The 20451-nt window shown below is 58.6% G+C and overlaps 1 protein-coding gene across 1 annotated transcript in view; it reads left to right on the top strand.

The window, feature by feature from the left end:
* ARID3C (AT-rich interaction domain 3C) overlaps positions 1 to 20451 on the top strand; it is a 113623-nt gene that overhangs the window by 78081 nt on the left and 15091 nt on the right. The window contains exon 3 of the mRNA XM_029913864.1: positions 7211 to 7283. Coding sequence (XP_029769724.1) covers positions 7211 to 7283 — 73 coding nt within the window. The remainder of the gene's footprint in view (positions 1 to 7210; positions 7284 to 20451) is intronic.

Here is a 20451-nt window from a genome sequence, read left to right as displayed (position 1 = left end):
TGGGAGCAATATAGGGCCTGTGACCCGCAGCTGTGCAGTTCTCATCCTGTCCCATAGGGGGCAATGGTAGCATCTGCACCAGCCAGCTCCTTGCAGCCCCAAGCCTGAAAGAATGAAAGCTGCCCACGGGCAGGGGAGCAGGGATCGTCGTAGGATGGTTCTTGCTGAAGTCTGTCAGGTCTGTGTTAGAGAGAGGTGACAGTTCACATCATCGAACCAAATTCTCTCTCCCTGGGATACGTACAGCGCCCCCTGCAGGATCTGAGCACCTCACAACCTCCCTATGCGGCCAGGTAGCACTGTTCTCCCCATGGGGCACTGGGGCCAGGCTCTCACCCGTGTGCGCTGAAATCAGTGGGGTTAGGAGCCTAAAGACCTTTGAGGGTCTTGGTCTCAGTGACTGACCCAGGGTCACACAGGAAGTCAGCGGCAGAGCTGAGATTTCAACCTGCATCTCTGGAGTCCTAGGTTAGCGCCCCAACCCCGGGTGTGTCCCTCCCTGTACGGCTAACGACCAGCTCCCCTGCGCTGTGGCACTAACGCCAGTGACGGGTGGGGACTGACGACTCCCCTTTGCTTTTCACAGCTGATGCCTCCTCACCCCTCCCCTTTTCTGTACTTTGCATCTCTCGGGTCAGACAAGCAGACAGGCTCGTCCCCCCAGGGCCGCCCGGGGGGGAGGCAAGTGGGGCAATTTACCCCAGGCCCTGGGCCCCACAGGGGCCCCCACGAGAATATAGTATTCTATAGTATTGCAACTTTTTTTATGGAAGGGGCCCCCGAAATTGCTTTGCCCCAGGCCCCCTGAATCCTTCAGGTGGCCCTGGGTCCCCCGTGTGGTTTTCCTGGGTCAGTTTCAGTTGGCGCTGCTGGTGGGACTGGGCAGAGACGGGGCATTGGGCTGGATGGAGCCCAGCCTGGCGTTCCCTTTGCTCCCACTTCTCCTGGAGGTGGGACGGAAATAGGCCAGGCCGGGTGCCTGGGACTGCACGAAGCGAAGCTGCACCTCTTGGTGGTGTGACCTGCCCCCGCCCTGGCACTGTGCCGCCCCGAGAACCCCCCAGACCCTTCCGGGGGCACTGAACAGCTGCTCATCTCAGGCTGGAGCCTGCCCTCCACGTATGCCCTGGACTTCCGGGGCGCGGGATCCTCAGCCAAAGGGGATGTTTGGGCTCCTTCTCCCACTCTGCAAAGCCCGGCCAAGTTTCCAGCCTGTGTTTCCTAGGGACCCCGGAAAGCTCCCCGCGTGGCTGAGAGCGCGAGGGGCCGAGAGGGAGCAGCTAATTGGAGCTGAGCCGAGGGCTGCCTGGCACATCTCCAGCTGGCTCCGTGCCCGCTCCCCAGGGCCGCGTGGAGCAGCGGCTGCGCTCGGCTGCCTCGACAGCGGAGCTAACGAGCTGTGTTTAGTTAACCAGGGGGGTGCGTGGGAATCTCAGCGCCGAGCGCTCCGGGACGGGATTCACCTGCAATTATTGGAGCCCAGGGAGCTAACCCGCTTGCCTGGCGGCAGGGAAAGGGCAGGGAGGCAGGGCCTGACCGGAGGCGGCTTAGCAGCAGCAACGTCAGAGCTCCTGGGGCTTTCCCTTCCCCAGCTTGGGAGCGTCACCGAGAGGAGACGCCAGGGGTCAGAGGTGCCTGGCGCAGGTGCCTGGCGCTGGCTGCGGGTCCCCCCGTCCCCTGGACGATTGCTCCTCTCTCTGCCCCTTGTCCAAGGCGGGTGAGCAATGGCTCCAGTGCGGGGGTCCCGGGGTGAGAAGGAGCCACACAATCCTCCCCCGGGCTGGGGGTCCCCCTTCCCAGCTCGCTCTGTGCCAGAGCATCCTCCATGTCCCAGGAACGCAGGGTCTGCGCTGGAGGACGTTGGCTCAGCCCTGGAGACTTTGATGGTGCAGTGAAAGAGGGCCTGGCACTGGGCATAGGTGGAGGGCAGCACCCAGGGAACAGCTGGGAATGAGCAGGGCCTGGGACTTGGGGGCTGGGCATCTGCAGATCTCCCCAGCTGAGGTGCCCCGAGGGCTGTGCCCTGAAGGGCTCCCTGCACGTGACACCCCCCAGCATCAGGTGCCGGCGCTTGTTGGGGTCCTCGGCTCTCAGGAGCACTGGCTGTTCCGCTCATTACTCCAGGGATCCCTCCTGCACCTCCTTCCCGGGGGGGCCACACCAGCAGCCCGCCCCCTGCGCGGCTGTGGGGAGGGCCTTTGTCTCCCGGAGCCGGGATAACAGGGCTCGATATGGTTTGGAGCCAGCAAACAGGAGTCTTGCGAGGGGTTCTGAGTGGGAACGTGGGAGCAGATACACCTAACCCCCCCACACCCCAAATAACCCTGCAAGAGTAAAGCTAATGCGGGCAGACGTCCAGCAGCAGAGCAGGGGGTGTCCAGGTTATTGCACTCAATGCAGCCTGTGGGATTACCTGCCTTGTGGGCAGGTGGCGTAGGTGTGCACTCGGTGCAAGCAACTCACGACCCTCAGAGACCGTGTACGGGCTTTGGAGAGCAGAGTGGCTGAGCTGCAGGAGCTGAGGGAGACAGAGAGGTGCAGAGAGGAGACTTTCTGGGGCACAGCAGAGTTGTCCCACTCCCCCACTTGACAGTCTCTGTGCGGTTGAGGAGGAGGAAAGTCTCAGGGAAGGAGAAGCCAAGCTGGAGCAGAGGGAAACGATCCCATAGTTGGGACCCTGCTTCCAGACGATGTCGTGGTAACCTCTCGCCCTGAGGCCACCCCTCCGGAAGAGCCAGGTAATAGTAACGGGGGAGTGGAGGGATCATTAGAAATATAGGTAGCTGGGTTTGCGATGACCGGGAGAACCGCATGGTGACTTGCCTGCCTGGTGCAAAGGTTGCGGATCTCTCAAGACATCTAGACAGGCTCATGTGCAGTGTTGGGGAGGAGCCAGTGGTCGTGGTACATGTAGGTACCAATGACATGGGGAAGGATAGGAGAGAGGTTCTGGAGGCCAAATTTAGGCTGCTAGGTAAGAGATTGAAGTCCAGGTCCTCCATGGTAGCATTCTCTGAAATGCTTCCAGTCCCATGCGCAGGGCGAGTTAGACAGGCAGAACTGCAGGGTCTCAATGCGTGGATGAGATGATGGTGTAGGGAGGAGGGGTTTAGATTTATTAGGAACTGGGGAAACTTTTGGGAAAGGGGGAACCTGTACAGGAAGGATGAGCTCCACCTAAACCAAAACAGAACCAGATTGCTGACATGTCAAATTAAAAAGGTCATAGAGGAGCTTTTAAACCGGGGAAAGCCGACAGGCCCGGAGAAACACATTCTCTGTCTCCTGGTAAGGAGGAGAGGATAGAAGTTGATAACGTACTGCCAGGAACTAAGAAAAACAGTCAATTGAAGAGAGCCCCATTCAAGTACATCACACGAAGGCAGACAACTAAATATTGACAGATGTTATAAGTGCTTGTATACAAATGCAAGAAGTCTAAATACTTAGATGGGTGAACTTGAGCGCCTGGTATTAAATGATGATATTGATATAACAGGCATCACAGAAACGTGATAATCAATGGGACCCGATAATACCAGAGTATAAAATCGACAGAAATGACAGAGTCGGTCACGCTGGCGGGCGAGTGGCACGAGATGTGAAAGAAAGCAGAGTCAAATAGAGTAAAAATCTGAAATGAAGAAAACTCCCACAGAATCTCGGTGGATAGAAATTCCATCCTGGAATAATAAGAATAGAGCAGTGGGAATATACTACCGATCACCTGACCAGCCTCACCACAACAGTGACTGTGAAATGCTCAGGGAGCTAAGAGAGGCTCAAAAAATAGAAAACACCGTAATAATGGGGGATTTCAACAATCCCCACAGTGACTGGGTACATGTCACCTCAGGACAGGAGGGGCCAGAGTACAGAACAGAATTATCAGACACAGAGATGAACACAGTACATGGGGGAAGAGACAACATGGCTTCTCTAATGGGAAATCAAGCCTCACCAATCTGTTAGAATTCTTTGAGGGGTCAACAAGCTGGGGACAAGGGTGATCCAGGAGATATAGTGTCTCTTGGACTTTCAGAAAGCCTTGGACAAAGGCTCTTAAGCAGTCATGGGCTACGAGGAAAGGTCCTCTCCTGGATCAGTAATTGGTTAAAAGGCAGGAAACAAAGGGTAGGAAGAAATGGTCAGTTTTCACAGTGACGAAGGGTAGATGGTGGGGGGGTTCCCCAAGGATCTGTACTGGGCCAAGTGCTGTTCAACCTATTGTAGTTCTGTGTGAGTTCATTTGCGTTTGCAGTGATTGTCTCATTTCACCCACAGAGTTGCTACTGGGACATTTCACGCACTGGATGAGGTACCCCCCGTGTTGTGATAGGTGTGTGTAGGAGCCATGGATCTCGAAAAGTGTGTTGTGGGGGGTGTTGATCATTGTAGCAATGGAGCTACGGCTGCAGGTTTTGCATCTCTTGTTCGGGCAGGGTCTGTTGCTGCTTTGAATTGGTGTGAGCTGGTCTGTGGGGAGCCTGCTTCTGATGATGAGTTTGGAGAGGGTTGCTTGAAAGCCGGACGAGGGGAGTTAGGAAACATTTCTTTCAGGATCGGGTCCCCATCGAGTGTGGGCTGTCGTTGTTTGATGATACCCCGAATGGGGTCCAGTGCGGGGTGGGAGGTGACAGCTCGGGGTGTGCGGGAAGGGGGGGGTTATTTCTGTGTTGAAGTAGGTATTTGGGTGGCCTGTTCCATGACGTGATCTACTTCTCTGATGGAGCGTCTTTGTTCGGCAAAGGCAGTTTTGAGTGTGTTAAGGTGTGTATCCCGGACTTTCTCCTCGGAGCACATTCTGCGGTATCTGAGCACCTGGCCGTAGAGAACAGATTTCTTGGTGTGTCTGGGGCGGTTACTGGATCTGTGGAGGTAGGTGTGGTGATCTGTGGGTTTCTGGTATACAGTTGTCAATAGGGTTCCATTGTTGAAGCCGATTGTGGGGTCCAGGAAGTTGATGCTGGTGTGGGCGTGTTCCAGAGTTTGATAGATGGGTGATGGTGGTTGAAGTCGTGGTAGAAATCTCGGAGGGAGTATCATCGCTGTATCTCAGGAATAGCATTGGTTTCCTGGTGCATTTGTCCAGCAATTCTTCCTCAAGGTGCCCATGGAGAGGTTGGCACACTGGGGAGCCCTCCTGGTGCCCGCGGCAGTTCCCATGGCTTGGACAGAGGGTTGGCTGTGAAATGTGAGATTGTCACGGGTGAGGGTGAAACGGATGAGTCTGGCGATGTGTTTGGGGGAGAGCTGGGGCCTGTCCTGTGTCTTGTAAATATTTGAAGCAGGCAGCGATGCCATCATGGAGAGGGATGTTGGCGTATCCGTGGTGGCCAGGACGCTGTTCTGGGGGAGGTTGTTAATATTGTGGAGTTTGTGGAACCATTAGGAGAGGGATAGGTAATAAGACAGCAAATATCATCTTGCCTCTATATAAATCCATGGTCCGCCCACACCTGGAATACGGCCTCAGTTCCAGTCACTCCATCCCAAATCAGATTAGAACTGGAAAAGGTGCAGAAAAGGGCAACAAAATGGATTAGGGGTACGGAACCGCTTCCATACGGGGGGGGGGATTCAAATGACTGGGACTGTTTAGCTGGGAAAAGAGACGACTAAGGGGGGATATGACAGAGGTCTATAAAATCATGACTGGTGTGGAGCAAGTGAATATGGAAGTGTTATTTACCCCGTCGCATAATATAAGAACCAGGGATCATCCAATGAAATTAACAGGCAGCAGGTTTAAAACAAACAAAGGGAAGTATTTCTTCACACAAAGCACAGTCAACCTGTGGAACTCCTTGCCAGAGGATGTTGTGAAGGGCAAAACTATAACTCGGTTCAAAAAAGAACTAGAGAAGTTCATGGAGGATAGATCCATCAATGGCTATTAGCCAAGATGGTCAGGGATGCAACCTCATGTCCTGGGTGTCCCTAGCTTCTGACTGCCAGAAGCTGGGACAAGATGACAGGGGATGGAGCACTCGAGAATTGTCCTGTTCTGTTCATTCCTTCTGAAGCATCTGGCTCCGGCCACTGTCGGTGGACAGGATACTGGGCTAGATGGACCTTTGGTCTGACCCAGTGTGGCCGTTGTGATGTTCTAAAGGTCAGTGGGAGCTGGTCCATCTTTCCAGCTCTCCCCGTGCAGGTGAAGGAGGGGACGGGAGATGGATGCCGGATGGGGGGGGCTGAACACTGGTCACCAGCCGCCGGGCCCCCAGGCTGCAGCCAGCACTTCGCTCCCCCATTCTGCTCGTGGACAGGGTCATCGGTGCCTGCTGGGGACAGTCCCGGGTCGGGGGATCAGCGACAGCTCCCCGGGCGGAAAGGGCCATGACGGGCCAGGAGACCCTCCTGGCCCTGGGGCTGGTTACAGCTGGGCCCCCAGCACTGTCCCCAGGGGCCCCTCCTGCAGGTGCTTCCTGAGGCCCGTTCGCAGCCCGAGCCCCACAGGAGCTTGTGCCACAGGGGGGCGCTCTCCTCAGCCGGGAGGGATCGCTGCTGCACAGATAGGGGTCAGTCCTCGCTTGGTGCAACAACTGGAAGGAGCCCAGACGCTGCAGTGATGGGTGCGTGAAAAGAACCTACAGAGAAGAGAACCGAGCAAAGGAACGTTGTTCGTGAATCTCGAGAGATCAGCCGTGCAACACGACCGTGGGTCACGCCTGGGCACGTGGCTGTGGGGCAAACACACCCCAAGCACATACTGAGCCCCGGGCCTGGAAGTACACCCCAGACACGCACAACCTCCCACCCAGAGAGACACCAGGCAAACTCCCACAGCCACCCCCATGTCCCAGAGATGTGCCAGCCCCTCTGTGGGGCGATCGGCGCAGGCAGCTGGGAGTCTAAGGGGACCGCAGCCAGATTTGGGGCACGGAGTCTCTTGCCCGGGGCTGTTTGGCTGGGGGGAGCCAGGACTTTGAATATACAGGAGGCTCCTGATCAGCCTCGCCCACATCCAATGGGGGCTGCAGAGGTGAGGCCAGAACCCAGATCCCCCCACCACGTCAGTTACAGGGGACTCTGCTGGCAGGAGGGGGCCTATGACACACAGCGGAGCAGCTCCGATGCTGTCCAGCAGAGGGCAGTGGTGTCTCTCACACACACGTGCTACCCAGTCCATTCCAGCGCCCCCCTGCAGGACGCGTGTGTTTGCACTAGGACTTGCTCACCTGCCGTCTCTCTCTCCCGCCCGCAGCTCTACGAACTGGACGATGACCCCAAGCGGAAGGAGTTTCTGGACGACCTCTTTGGCTTCATGCAGAAGAGAGGTAAGGGAAGGCCGCGGTTTTGGGGGTCCCCGGCCGGGAGCCTGGCTGCAGAGAGGCGTTATGGGGGGGTGGGGAGGGCTCGTGACTCACATTCACACTGGGCGGTAGCTTCAGTCCAGTTCTCCGGACCCACCCTCAGCCACTGCCCCGCTCGGTCTAATCGACGGCATGGGGCTGGCGGGAAGACGACCCTTCATGCTCTGGGGGGTGGAGGGGTGCAGGGCCTGTGGGGAGAAAGGGAAGCAGTGGACAAGTCCCCGTGGAAGTCTGGACAGACAGGTGCCCCCTGGGGTCGCTCTGGAGCTGAGATCCGTTGCTGGCTCTGTTGGCTGGGGCCGGCTCTGGGGCTGCGGCGGGGACGTTACGGGGCCGGATTCATGTTGCTGGTTCTGGCTGCAGGCTCTCGGATCTGGGTTGGAGGCGTCCACAGGATGCGGGTCCGTTTGCTGGCTCTGCTCTGAGGTTCTGGGGGCAGGAGGAGCTGCTGCATTCCTGGGGGGGAGGGGGGCTCGCCTGTGGTGTCGGAGCTGGGAGGGCCACGGGGACCTCGATCCCTTGGCTGGTTCCACTGTCGCCCCTGTTCTGGATAGAATGGTGTCTGGCACAGAGGGGTTCTCGCCAGGGGCTATGAGGGGGCAAAGGTAGGGTTTCCTGGACTATGATCGACTGGGGTGCTCTACAGGTCAGGGTTAAGGGGCACCAGCTGAGCTGTGAGGGGAGCCCAGGGCTGGGCTAGCAGGGGGCTGCGGGTCGGCAGTGAGGGGCACCGGCGGAGCTGGGGGACTGCGGGTCGGCAGTGAGGGGCACCGGCGGAGCTGGGGGACTGCGGGTCGGGAGTGAGGGGCACCGGCGGAGCTGGGAGGCTGCGGGTTGGGAGTGAGGGGCACCGGCGGAGCTGGGGGGCTGCGGGTCCGGAGTGAGGGGCACCGGCGGAGCATGGGGAAGGAGCTGTGCGGAGTGGCCGCGAAGGGCTGGCGCGGGCTGGGGCGCTCGGCTGCGCCATATTCACAGTCCTCGGCGGGTTCCGTTATCGGCACCGGGCGGGATGGATCGGAAGCCCCAGCAATTGAGATGATTCGATAAATGCTTTAACCTTTGACCCCTCCCTCCCCCCAGCCAGCCCTGGAACAATTAAAAGGTTCCCCAGCGCTCGGGGGCGGGGGGGCCTTGGCCTGTATTAATTCGAGCCCTTTGCTGGCGGCTGGATTAATGAACACGCCGCTCGATGCGGCAGAGCCCCAGGCAGAGGTTAATGTCGTGCTAATTAAGGGGCTGGCCGGGAGAAGGGGCTGCCTGGCTGCTAGTGAGACCTCCGGGGCGGCGTGGGGGGGCTCCATGCCAGGCTCTCGGTGGCTCTAAAGGGGGGCCCCAAATACCCCTCGCCTTGTATCGCTCCGTGCTGGGGAGGGTGCTCTGACCCCCCCACACGCTGCCTGGCCCAGCCGGCCCCTCACTGGCCTCCCTCACGGCCCAGTCCGAGGTTGGGCTCTGCCCGGTGGCCAGTGCAGGGCCGGGTTAGCGCGCCTGGTCTGTGGCTGGTGTGGGGCAGGAAATGGCCTCTGGGCTGAGACCCGGCCAGCTTGGGTCATGTAGTGGCCATGGCCAGGGTGAGCCTGGGAGCGCCGCCGCCCCCTGCTGGAGAGAATGGGAACTGCGTGGCTGCCTCTTCAGCCGCTGGCAGCCCGGGGCGATTCCCCGCAGGGCGGCGTTTGGGGTGGGAGTGTCGGCTGCAGTGCCAGGCATGTGGGGCACAGGCAGGCGGGGGGGTGCAGGAAGGGGACTGGCTATTTCCGCCCCTTGGCCAGTCCCCCTGTGGCTGTGATGAACCCCTCGCTCGCCCCCTGCCCCCAGCTGCACAGGTACTGCCTGGCAAAGGCCCGAGGTCGGGACGTGCCACCCCCTCCCGCTGGGCCTGCCTGTTCCCATCCCCTCCGGTCAGGACCTGCCCAGCAGCTGCTCTCCCCAGGGCTCGGCGGCCGTCACTAGAAACCAGCCCCTCCCCGCCTGCCCCCCAAGTCCTGGTGCTGGCTCCTACTGCTGACCCCCCCCCCCGCCCCGTGAGCGTGCCGAGGGCGCTGGTGCCGGGGACGTGGGGCACATCTGGGGGATGGGGCTGACGGTGGGGTCACGGCATGGGGCCGAACGGAGGCTGGGGAGCTTGGGGGGCAGACGGGGGGCAGGAAGCCGCGTGGGCCCTGCCTCCAAGCCCTGGGTGCCCAGGAGAGGCAGCGCAGGACACAAGATTGATGAGCTGCTGCGTGGGGCTCATTATCTCTCTCTCCAGAGCTAATTAACTCCATCTCCATTTGGCCCGGCTGAGATACGGGCGCTAATTAACCGCAGGCCTCTCTTTGTGCACCGCTGATTGGGGCTTTTGTGCAGCTCCTGAAATCGAGCCAGGGATCGAATCCCGCGGGGGCTGCTCCTGGGGGCCGGCCCGGTCGATGGCTATAAATCCACAGCGGGGAGCAGCTCCTGTGCGAGCCGGCCCCGCGCCCGGGGATGGTGATAGCATTGATCCCGGCACAGGCACCGATAACTCTCCTGCCGCGCTCCGTGCGTCCCCCCCGGCCGGCATTCATTTGTCTGCCCATCCGGACACAATCGCTAATCTCTGCCAACCATCTCCGTCTCCATTAGAGCGCCCGAGTAATGAGGGCACATTAGCCTGAGTGGGCATCTCCCGCCGGGAAGGGCTGGGCGGCCCTAGCCCCCGCCGCCCCCAGGCAGCCCCTTGGAGAACTGAGTCAGGGACCCGAGCCCCAGTCGCACCAGAAATGTCGTTCTGCTCTCCTTGTCCTAACATGACACGCGGCGTTGCTGTGCACCGTTCAGCAGCAGCCGCGTTCCACCCCAGAGCTGGCTGCACGTCAGCCTCCAGGGAGGCCGTCAGCAAAAGGTTCCCGTATCGCCTGGGGTGAAAGGCGCCGGAGCAACGATTTGATGGTTGTTCTCCAGTGATTTCCCGTAGGCTCCAGAGCCCCGTCGGAAGGGAGGGACTGCGCCGGGTGGTCCCTGCAGGCTGGGATATCGTCTGGTCGCTGATTAGGCTGCCAGGGGGCTGGAATGGAGCCAGAGAATATTTCAAGCAGCCCAGCCCCGCCATGATAACACCCCAGAGTGCGCGGCCCAGTTCCCCCCCTCTGCCCCCCCCCGATAACACTGCAGCGTGTAAGGAATTGAACTTGGTTGTCGCGCTTGTAAGGAGGTGCTAAGGCCAGGGATTTCTGGAATAGCACAGAACGGCGTTAGCTGGCCCCGTTAGCCGTTAGCAAGGCTGGGGGCATGAGGGCACCGTGCCCCTCTGGGGATGCTGCTCAGCAATCCCAGCCCCCGGCAGTGTGCGTCCGCCCCCCCGCCCCAGCCCAGCACAGGGTGCAGGCTCGGAAGAACCAGGAGCAAAGCGAGTCCCTGCTCAGGCCCCCCCAGCAAACCTGCGAGTCCAGAGCGAGGATACGCTCGGGGTTTGCCGGCGGGCTCTGCCTGGGACGCCCCCCCGCACCGGAGCCCCCGCACCGGAGCCCCCATTGCACAGCTCCTGTTGCCCTCCAGGGCTGCGTCTACTGCAGCTGGCCATGAGGCACTGAAATTGGCGGCTGCCTGGGGACGTCCGCCAGCTGCTGCCGAGCTGGGCCGGTGCAAGGAAGTTTCGCGCCCTAGGTGAAACTTCCATCTTGTGGCCCCCACCCAGCTAACCCCGCCCCCCCGCGGCAGCCCCCCCCCCCCCCCCCCCCCCCCCGCGCGGCCCGCCCCCCCCCCCCCCGCCCGGGGAGCCCCCCCCCACAGCAGCTACCCCACCCTCCGCGGCAGCTAACCCCACCTGGGGAGCCCGCCTCAGTTCACCTCGGCTCCGCTTCCTCCGCTGAGCACGCCGACGCCGCTCTAATTCTCCTCCCCTCCCAGGCTTGCGGCGCCGACTGGAGGAGACTTGGAGCGGGGGCTGTGTGCTCAGCAGAGGAGGCAGAGTGGAGGTGATCTGGGGCGGGGAGCAGTTCCCCTGTGCGCCCCCCCCCCCGTTACTGCGGGCAGCCCCCCGCCCCAGCTCACCTCCACTCCACCTCCTCGCCTGAGCAGGCTTTTAGGCGCCCCCAACCACTAGGCGCCCTAGGCAGCCACCTAGTTTGCTGCACCGGCCCTGCTGCCCAGACGTACCCTGGGTGGGACTCGTCAAACCGCGTAGGGCACCAGTGCCTTGGCACTGACTCCGTGGGGTATGGCTGCATTTATAGGGCCCTATCCACACTCGCTGCTGCGCAGACAGTGAGCGTCCATCCCCGTCCCAGCGGAGACCCAGGCCCCGCTGCGCACGGCGCTGCACAGAGCCAGTCCCTGCCTCCCAGATTTCGCCCACGTGTTCTTCTTTATGAACGTTAGAGTCCAGTTCATCCTGCTTGGGCATTCACCCACGAAAGCTTATGCTCCAATACTTCTGTTAGTCTTAAAGGTGCCACAGGACTCTCTGTTACTGTTCATCTTGATGCACCGAGACTGCCTGGCGTGCAGAATGGGATTTACCGCCCTAAGCAGCTGAGATGGACGAAGGGTGGGAGGGGAGATAGGACTGGCCCAGCCCGTGAGCAGTGGAGCTGGGAATAGAACCCAGGCATCCTGGCTCCCAGTCTGGTGCCCTACTCCCTGAGCCACGCTACCCCTAATGGGGGAGAGGCGGAGGCGCTGGGAACGTTTTCTGTCTGTGTTACGCACACACGGAAAGCCCCCCAGCCTTTTCCCGGGGAGCCCATAAACAAACCGATGGTGTTTATGTAGGACCTACCCCAGCGTGTCCGGCTGCCTGTGCCGTGCGGGGTGTCAGCTCCTGGGAATGGCTCACTGGGAGCAGCAGCCGAGCAGGGGGACGCGCTGCGGGGGTGGCAAGCAGGGGAAAAGGCCCCACTCCATCGGCTGGGGGAGGAAATGCGATTTCCTGGCCCTGGGATGGTCTTGCCCACAATGGGGGGCGAAGGTGAATGATCCGAGCCAGAGGGCTGGGTCGTGGGGCTTGGCTGTGGGTGCCAGCCCGGGGGTGCGGCGGGGGGCAGGAGTTTTACCAGGCTCGGTTATTTATTTCCTTCCTTTCTACCAACAATATTTGCCCAGGCAGGGCAGGGCTGTGAAACCGGTTCTTCCTGTTCCCCTGTGGACCCCTGGCCAGCCCCTGGGGTGGGGAGCAGGGCCTGCTGGCTGCCTGGGGCTGGGTGGGGAGGGCACAGACCCCCTCTGCAGTGGAGTGGGGTTGTGTACACTGTGTATGTTGTGCACACGTGGTGGTAGTTGTGAGTGTGGTTGTGGAGGCGTAGGAGTGTGTGCACATGCACGGGATTGTGTGTGTGTATGTGTGTGTGTGGTGCAGGGGGAGGGGTGTGCACCTACCCAACGACTGCCTGGGTCCCGCCCTGGGGAGCAGGGGGGAGCTAACTCCGTTCTTGGTAAATGCCCTCAGGGGTGGGGGGGTTGCTGATGCCCCACGTGTCCCCCATGTGGCACCAGGGTCGACTCCCAGCCCCGGGGGAAGGGGCGGGCGTGTTACACGGCGCCCCCTGCTGGTGGTGATGGGCAGAGGAGCCTCTTGAGGATGATCTGGGTGCCCGGCCCTTCCCCCCACCTGCCCATGGGGCAGCTGGGACACCTGGCACTGCACCCCCGGCCCCTCCTCCTCTGATTGACCCCAGCCCTGCGGAGCAGGAGAGGAGCCTGGCCTGGGCTGGGAGGCAGGGATGGCCCCTGGCGCTGCTCCGGCCCTGTGAACCTCTTCACACTCGCTGCGGGAGTGACTCCGGAGCAGCTCCGTGTGGCTGGGGGAGAACTGAGGCGGGTGTGAGAGCAGGAGGGCGGATTCCCTCTGCCTCCAGCGTCGGGGAGACCCTGAGCGGGCCCGGTGCCCACGTCCCCACGGGTGGGTGCAGTATTGGCGATGGCTCGGAGAAGAGCTCCAGGAGCGATCCGGGCTGGATAACCGTCCCCCCAGCGAGAGCCGCAACCCTAATCCAGGTCCCCCAATCCCCCCACTTTATCTCCAAGCCAATCCCCACCCCTTACCCTCTGCCCCCCCGGGGGGGGCATCTCAGCTTGCTGCTCCTCCCTCCAGTTGCCGGTGGGGGGGTTCCCCGACTGTTCGTATCTGGACGGAGCAGTGGGCTCAGCTCTGAGCCCCCCCGCCGATTGGCCCCCTGTGGTGGGGGCACTGGCTCTGGCTCACGCCAGGCCGTCAAGCCGTACAAATGGGGGAAGGCTATGGGGCAGGTGGAGAACCGCTGGACTAGCAGGCAGAGGCTGAACGAGAACCAGCGTCTGCCTGGAAAGCGAATCTAGAACGTTCCGATTGGAAATACGGTGCAAATGAGTAACGAGGAGGGAATCGGCCATTGGAAGAACTCGCCGGGGCCCAGCCGGGGTCTCCCTCCCGTGGGGAATGTCCATTGCAGTGTAGACGCTAGGACCGGGGCTGGACTCACTTCGGCCCGAGCCCGCACGTCTCCACGGCAGTGTTCGAGCCCCACCGCCCTGCCCCCGTCGCTCAGTGCAGTGTGGACGTGCCAGGCGGATTTAACCCCAGTCTGATTGTGTCTCCCGAAAACGTCGGCTGTACGGAGCCAGGCGCTGTTGGGCCGGTGGCGTGAGTGACGGGGTCGCGTCTCTGGCCAGCGCGATGGGGTTCAGGCTAGCTGAGCAGAAGGGCCCCTGTTGGCTCAGATCCCCCCCGGGCTGTCGCTGCCTGACGTCACCCTCCCAGCTGGGCATGTCGAGGCTTGGGGAAATCGGGGCCACTAGCTTTGGGTGCCTGACTGAGCAGCTCCAGGGGTCTCCGCTTGGGCTCCCCAATGGAAGCCCCAAAATTAGTGAGGCTTTTGCAGGCATGCACGGTGCCCCCCACTTTGCACAGGTGTAAGTGACCGAGCAGGGAAACATCAACCCGCCCCATGGGCACCTCCCCCCCAGTCCTCTGCGTAGCACAATCTGACGGGGGGCAGCACCTTCCCAGCTGCCACGCAGGGTCACCGCGGCACATGGCATCCGTCCGATCCCGGCTGACAGCGAGCGTCTGTCCAGGAAGCCTGTCGATCGCAGTCGGGTCTCAAATGTGGCCCCTCGGAGGCTGTTCCCGGAGCTGGTTTGTGGGGCTGGCGGGGCTGGAGCTGCGGTCATTAGCTGGTGTTCCAGGCTCGCTGGGTCCTGCGGCTCTGTCTGATGGGACACGACTCGTGGCCTCTGGCCCTTTGTGCCCATTCGGGATCCCCTGGTGCTTTCCCCAGCTCGCCCTGGTCTCCTGCGCCCGTTCCTGCCCAACAGTGGCATTCTGCCCTGGATTCCCCTCCCCTTCCTGCCTGCAGCCTGGCTTCAGGTGCCACCACAAACCCTGCCCTCGGGTGTTTTCTCAGCGACCCTCCCCATGCGGGAGTCTGCTTTAGCCACTAACGAAGCTCCCGCGGGGTCACCTCCTTCGGCAGGTCTGTGTTAGGCCGACTTACAGCCACTGCAGTAATTACTGGTGTGGTTCACGTCCACACTGCCCTCCTTGGGTCAATGGTGCGCGCCCTCACCCGGAGCACTTCCACCCACGGACGAGGGGCAGTGCGGGGGCTAGGAGCCAGGGCTCTCAGCTCCGTGCCGCTCCCCACCGGGACCCCAGCTGCCCCCTGGCTTCTTGCCTCCCGGGAGCAGGGTAGATCTGCGCCCGGAGTCCGGTCAGCTGCTGTGCTCCTGGCGGGGAGCAGGGAGCCGGGACCATGCAGGGCTCCCAGCGGGGGACCTGGGCAGTAGCCGAAGCCAGGACCTGGGTGGCAGCCCATCTTGGAGCGGAGACCCGGCAGCAGCCCGGCTGGGGAGCCAGGAGCCGGCTTTCTTGTCAATCTCATGGCTCTAGCAGTCCAGTTGGAATTTGTGCAGCTTCAGCTTCCAGCCAGGGATCATGTTATGAATATGTTTCCCGGCTAGACTGAAGAGCCAATTATCAAACTTCTGTTCCCCATGTAGGTACATACAGACTGTGAGCGGGTCACCCCGTAACCTTCTCTTTGCTAAGCTTCAGTGACCGGGCTCCTTGCGTCTCTCCCTCGGACATGCTGTCTGGTCCTTAAGGCATCCTCGTGGCTCTTCTCTGAACTTTGTCCAGTTTCTCAACATCCTCCTGGACTTGTGGGCCCCAGAACTGGACCCAGGATCCCAGCCGCGGTCGCACCAGTGCCAGATACAGAGGGAAAATCACCTCCCTGCTCCTACTGGAGATTCCCCTGTTGATACATCCCAGCATTGCCTGAGCCCTTCTGGCCACTGTGTTGCTCTGGAAGCTCATGATTGTCCACCATGATCCCCAAGTCTTCTTCCCAGTCCCTGTTTCCCAGGATAGCGTCCCCATTCCTGTGACTATGCCAATGCTCTGTTCCTAGATGTAAGAACTTACCTTTGGCTGTATTAAAATGCATATTGGTTGCTTGCCCCCATCTTACCAAGCCAACCAGACGGCTCTGTATCAGTGACTTGCCCTCTTCCTTACTGACCACTCCCCCAACCTTTGTGTCATCTGCATATTTTATCAGTGACGATTTTATGTTTTCTTCCAGGTCACTGATAAAAATGTTAACTAGCGAAGGGCCAAGACCCGATCCCAGCAGAATCAGACCCACTCAACGAGGGTTCGCCATTTACAATTACATTTTGAGACCTATCAGTTAGCCAGTTTTTAATCCGTTTAGTGTGTGCCATGTTCACTTTGTATTGTGCTAGTTTTTTAATCAAAATGTCATATGGTACCAAGTCAAATGCTTTACAGGAAACAAAGTACATTAATTAACACTATTACCTCTATCAACCAAACTTGTAATCTCATCCAAAAAATTATATCAAGTTAGTTTGACACAGTCTATGTCTATAAAAACCTATGTTGATTGGTATTCGTTGTAATACTCACCTATAATTCTTCATTAATTGAGTCGTTTCTTTTAAAACCTGTAGATGCCCAGACCTGCTGATTTAAAAATGTCTAACTTTACTAGCTGCTATTTAACATCCTCCTGAGACACTGTTGGGATAAAAAGTATTTCATCATCTTCACCTTCATCATATGAATATATCATCTGCCTTTTCCCCAAATAGAGAACAGAACTACTTGTTGGACACTTCTGCCTTTTCTGCATTATTATTGAGCAGTCTACTATTTCCAGCTAATAATGGATCAATACCATTACTAGGATTGCTTTTGTTCCTACTACACTTAAAAAAACACCTTCTTATTGTCCGTAACTCCGGGGGCCATAGCAGTCGCTTTGTATCCTTTTGCTTCCCTTATCAATTTTCTACAATTCCTAGCTTCTAATTTATATTCATTCCTATTAACTTCCCCTTTTTTCCATTTGTCTTATATGTACAGCTGCTTTCATTTCAGCTCTAAGTTGGAGTTTTGTTTTTGTTTTTAACGAATGCAGCCATCTTTCTTGATTGTGGTTTTGGGGCATCCGGTAAAATGTTCTTAAACAACTTCCAATTATTATTCACATGTTTCTGTTTAAATTCCTTCTCCCTGCTGATTGGCTCATAATTGTTTTCAGCATTGTGAAATTGGCCCTTTCAAGGCACCAAGTATATATACATCACTGGTCTGGACTTTGTTCTATTTGCACATAACAAATGCAATCAAGTCATGATCATTTGCACCTAAGCGACCAGTAATTTTTAGTTCTGTGATCACTTCCTCTTTATCTGTCTAGACGAGACCTACTATAGAATTCCCCTGTTGGATGCAGCACTTTGTGAATCAGAGAATTGTCGTCTATAATTTATAGAGTTCCGAGGACACTTTAGTACTGGCAGCCTGAGACCTCCCGCGTACGTTACTCAGATTGAACTCTCCCGTGACAACGCAGCTTGAACGCAGGTGACGTGTCTCCTGTATGTGCATCAAGCGGGTCGGATGCTCCTGGACTCTGCTTTATTGGGCTCTCTCCTCTTGCCAGCCCCTTCCTTGCCCTCCAGTGGGGCTGGAACCTGGCCTCCCCCCAGACGGGGGGGCTCGTCAGCCCTTTAACATGGACAGTTTGTCTCTGGGTTTGTGCTTTTCGCCACATGAGCCGTTCCAGATGCGGGGGAGCAGCGGCACGGGACGGGTGGCGCTTTGCTTTTGGTAAAGGGGTGGAGCAGGCTGCATGGTGGGGGGAAAGGTTAGGCCCGTTTCCAAAGCCGACTGGCAAGGAAGCGTAGCCTCTTGGCCCATGTCTACACGATAGTCAGTGGGCCTGGAACCAATGGCCGGGCTGGCTGTAGCCCTGCTGTGTGCTTACGATGCATGACTGATACCGACTCAGGCCTGGCCCGCGGCTGCTGGGGGCGCCCCTGAGGCAGACGGGTGTTTCTGGGAATGGTGTTCCATGACTTGGAAGGAGTGCACTTCCCTTTGAGTCACACAAGCTGCTGCCTGGGTGTGGGTGCTGGGCTCCTGACATGCAGAACAGACCCCTGCCTTCCTTAGGAACGGCCAGACTGGGTCAGACCAAAGGTCCATCTAGCCCCGTATCCTGTCTGCCGACAGTGGCCAATGCCAGGTGCCCCAGAGGGAATGAACAGAACAGGGAATCATCAAGTGATCCATCCCCCGTCGCTCATTCCCAGCTTCTGCAAACAGAGACTAGGGACACCATCCCTGCCCATCCTGGCTAATAGCCATTGATGGACCTGTCCTCCATGGATTTATCTAGTTCCCTTTTGAACCCTGTTATAGTCTTGGCCTTCACAACATCCTCTGGCAAGGAGTTCCAGAGGCTGACAGTGCATTGCATGAAAAAATACTTTCTTGTGTTTGTTTTAAACCTGCTGCCTATTAATTTCATTGGGTGACCCCTAGTTCTTGTGTTACGAGAAGGAGTAAATAACACTTCCTTATTTACTTTCTCCACACCAGTCATAATTTTATAGACCTCTATCATATCCTCCCTTAGTCGTCTCTTTTCCAAGCTGAAAAGTCCCAGTCTTATTAATCTCTCCTCATACGGAAGCTGTTCCATACCCCTAATCATTTTTGTTCCCCTTTTCTGACCCTTTTCCAATTCTAATATATCTTTTTTGAGATGGGGCGACCAGATCTGCACAGAGTATTCAAGATGGGGACATACCATGGATTTATATAGAGGCAATATGATATTTTCTGTCTTTTTATCTCTCCCTTTCTTAATGATGCCCAACATTCTGTTCGCTTTTTTGACGGCCGCTGCACATTGAGTGGATGTTTTCAGAGAACTATCCGCACTGACTCCAAGATCTTTCTTGAGTGGTAACAGCTCATTTAGACCCCATCGTTTTATATGTAGAGTTGGGGTTATGTTTTCCGATATGCATTACTTTGCATTTATCAAGGTTGAATTTCATCTGCTCTTTTGTTGCCCAGTCACCCAGTTTTGTGAGATCCCTTTGTAGCTCTTCGCAGTCTGCCTGGGACTATCTTGAGTAGTTTTGTATCATCTGCAAATTTTGCCACCTCACTGTTAACCCCTTTTTCCAGATCATTGATGAATATGTTGAATAGGACTGGGCCCAGTACAGACCCCTGGGGGACACCACTATTTACCTTATTTAAAACCCCGGGTGCTTTTCCCAGGAGTTAACCTCAGCGTCTAATCCCAGTTCTAACTCTGGAAGTTGCCAGTTTGTGCCACCCTAATTTGCCCCTGTGCTTCAGTTCTTCACTGTCCCCCAGAAACTGCTGCAGTTATTGAGACAGTGGCTGAGCATGTGTGTCATGTTGCTGTGTGCTGTCAGAGCTGCTGTGCTCCACCCCAGAGGGGACTGCATCTCACGGGTATGTTTGTGACGTGCTTTGGGGTGTGAGGTTGGCAGAGATGGTTGTCAAAGCAATGGAAACAGCCCATGTGGGAGGGGCTTCCCCAACCAAGCACGAACACCCGTAAGCACGCAGGGGCCAAGGGAGGGGAGGGCAGTTTGAAGATTATAATGGAATCCACTCCAGAAAGGGTTAAATAAAAACCAGAGATGTCAGACCAGCCGTCTCCACTCCCATCCAGCCGATCCTGCTGGGGACCAGCTCAATGCTCTCGGGTTTGGGGCTGGAGGCTGGTTTTGCCTGGTGCATTGACCCCTGGGCATGGCCCGCTGGGATCCACGCTGCAGGGAGCCGCTGTTTGCAAGAAATGGCTTCACCCCCTTGCCTGACAGCTCCCCGACTTCATGGGGCGTCCTTCTGTGCCTTGATCCATTCTGGGTCCCTCCCAACCCCCGCCACCCCAGAGACACACCCACCCCCCGCGTCGCTCTGCATCCCGGACGCTCTCCCCCCCAGCGAGCTCTCCCGCCCGGCCTGCTGCAGAGGCAATCTGGGCCGCGGAGCTCTGCACCTCATTAGCCAGGGGAGGTCAGGGACCCCAGAGGTGCCCTCTGACCCCGAGCATCATTAATCAGCCGCTGCCAAGCACCGCACGCTGCTCACGGAGGGCAGCAGGGAGCTTCAGTCCCGTCTTCCCTGGCAACGTCTGTGGGGCGGGGGGGGGGAAGTGCCCGGGCACACGCATTCACACCCAGACACCTCAGGCACTGTGGGGCGTTTCCGGTCCCCGTGGGTGTGCCTGGCGCAGCATCCCAATAAAGCCCCGCTCTCTGCCCCATGCCGAGGGGCTGGGATTGCACAGACTGGCCCTTTGTGCCCAAGGGGGATTGTGGGTTAAAGCCAGATCAGATTTTGAGAGGTGTTTGCAGTTGGGAAAGAGACCAGTGCCTCAGGTCACCTTGTGAGGGGCGGGACATGCGTGGGGGACAGACAGGTGGATGGGACAGGTGGAGACTGGATGAGGTGTAGGGGGGGATGGATGGGGGGATGGGACGTGCATGGGGACGTGCCTGGGGACGGACGGGTGGAGACTGGAGGGGGCGTGCGGGGGGATGGACAGGCGGAGGGGGGGTGCAGGGGATGGACAGGTGGAGACTGGAGGGGGCGTGCAGGAGGATGGACAGGCAGAGGGAGCGTGAGTGGGGATGGACAGGTGGAGGAGGTGTGCATGGGGACGGACGGGTGGAGACTGGAGGGAGCGTGCGTGGGGATGGACAGGCGGAGGGGGTGTGCAGGGGATGGACAGGTGGAGACTGGAGGGGGCATGCAGGAGGATGGACAGGCAGAGGGAGCGTGCGTGGGGATGGACAGGCGGAGGGGGTGTGCGTGGGGACGGACGGGTGG

Source organism: Terrapene carolina, unplaced genomic scaffold (genome assembly GCF_002925995.2).
Source record: "Terrapene carolina triunguis isolate 2854851 unplaced genomic scaffold, T_m_triunguis-2.0 Scaffold998, whole genome shotgun sequence".
NCBI lineage: Eukaryota > Metazoa > Chordata > Testudines > Emydidae > Terrapene > Terrapene triunguis.
This window is presented reverse-complemented; position numbering and strand designations above follow the sequence as displayed.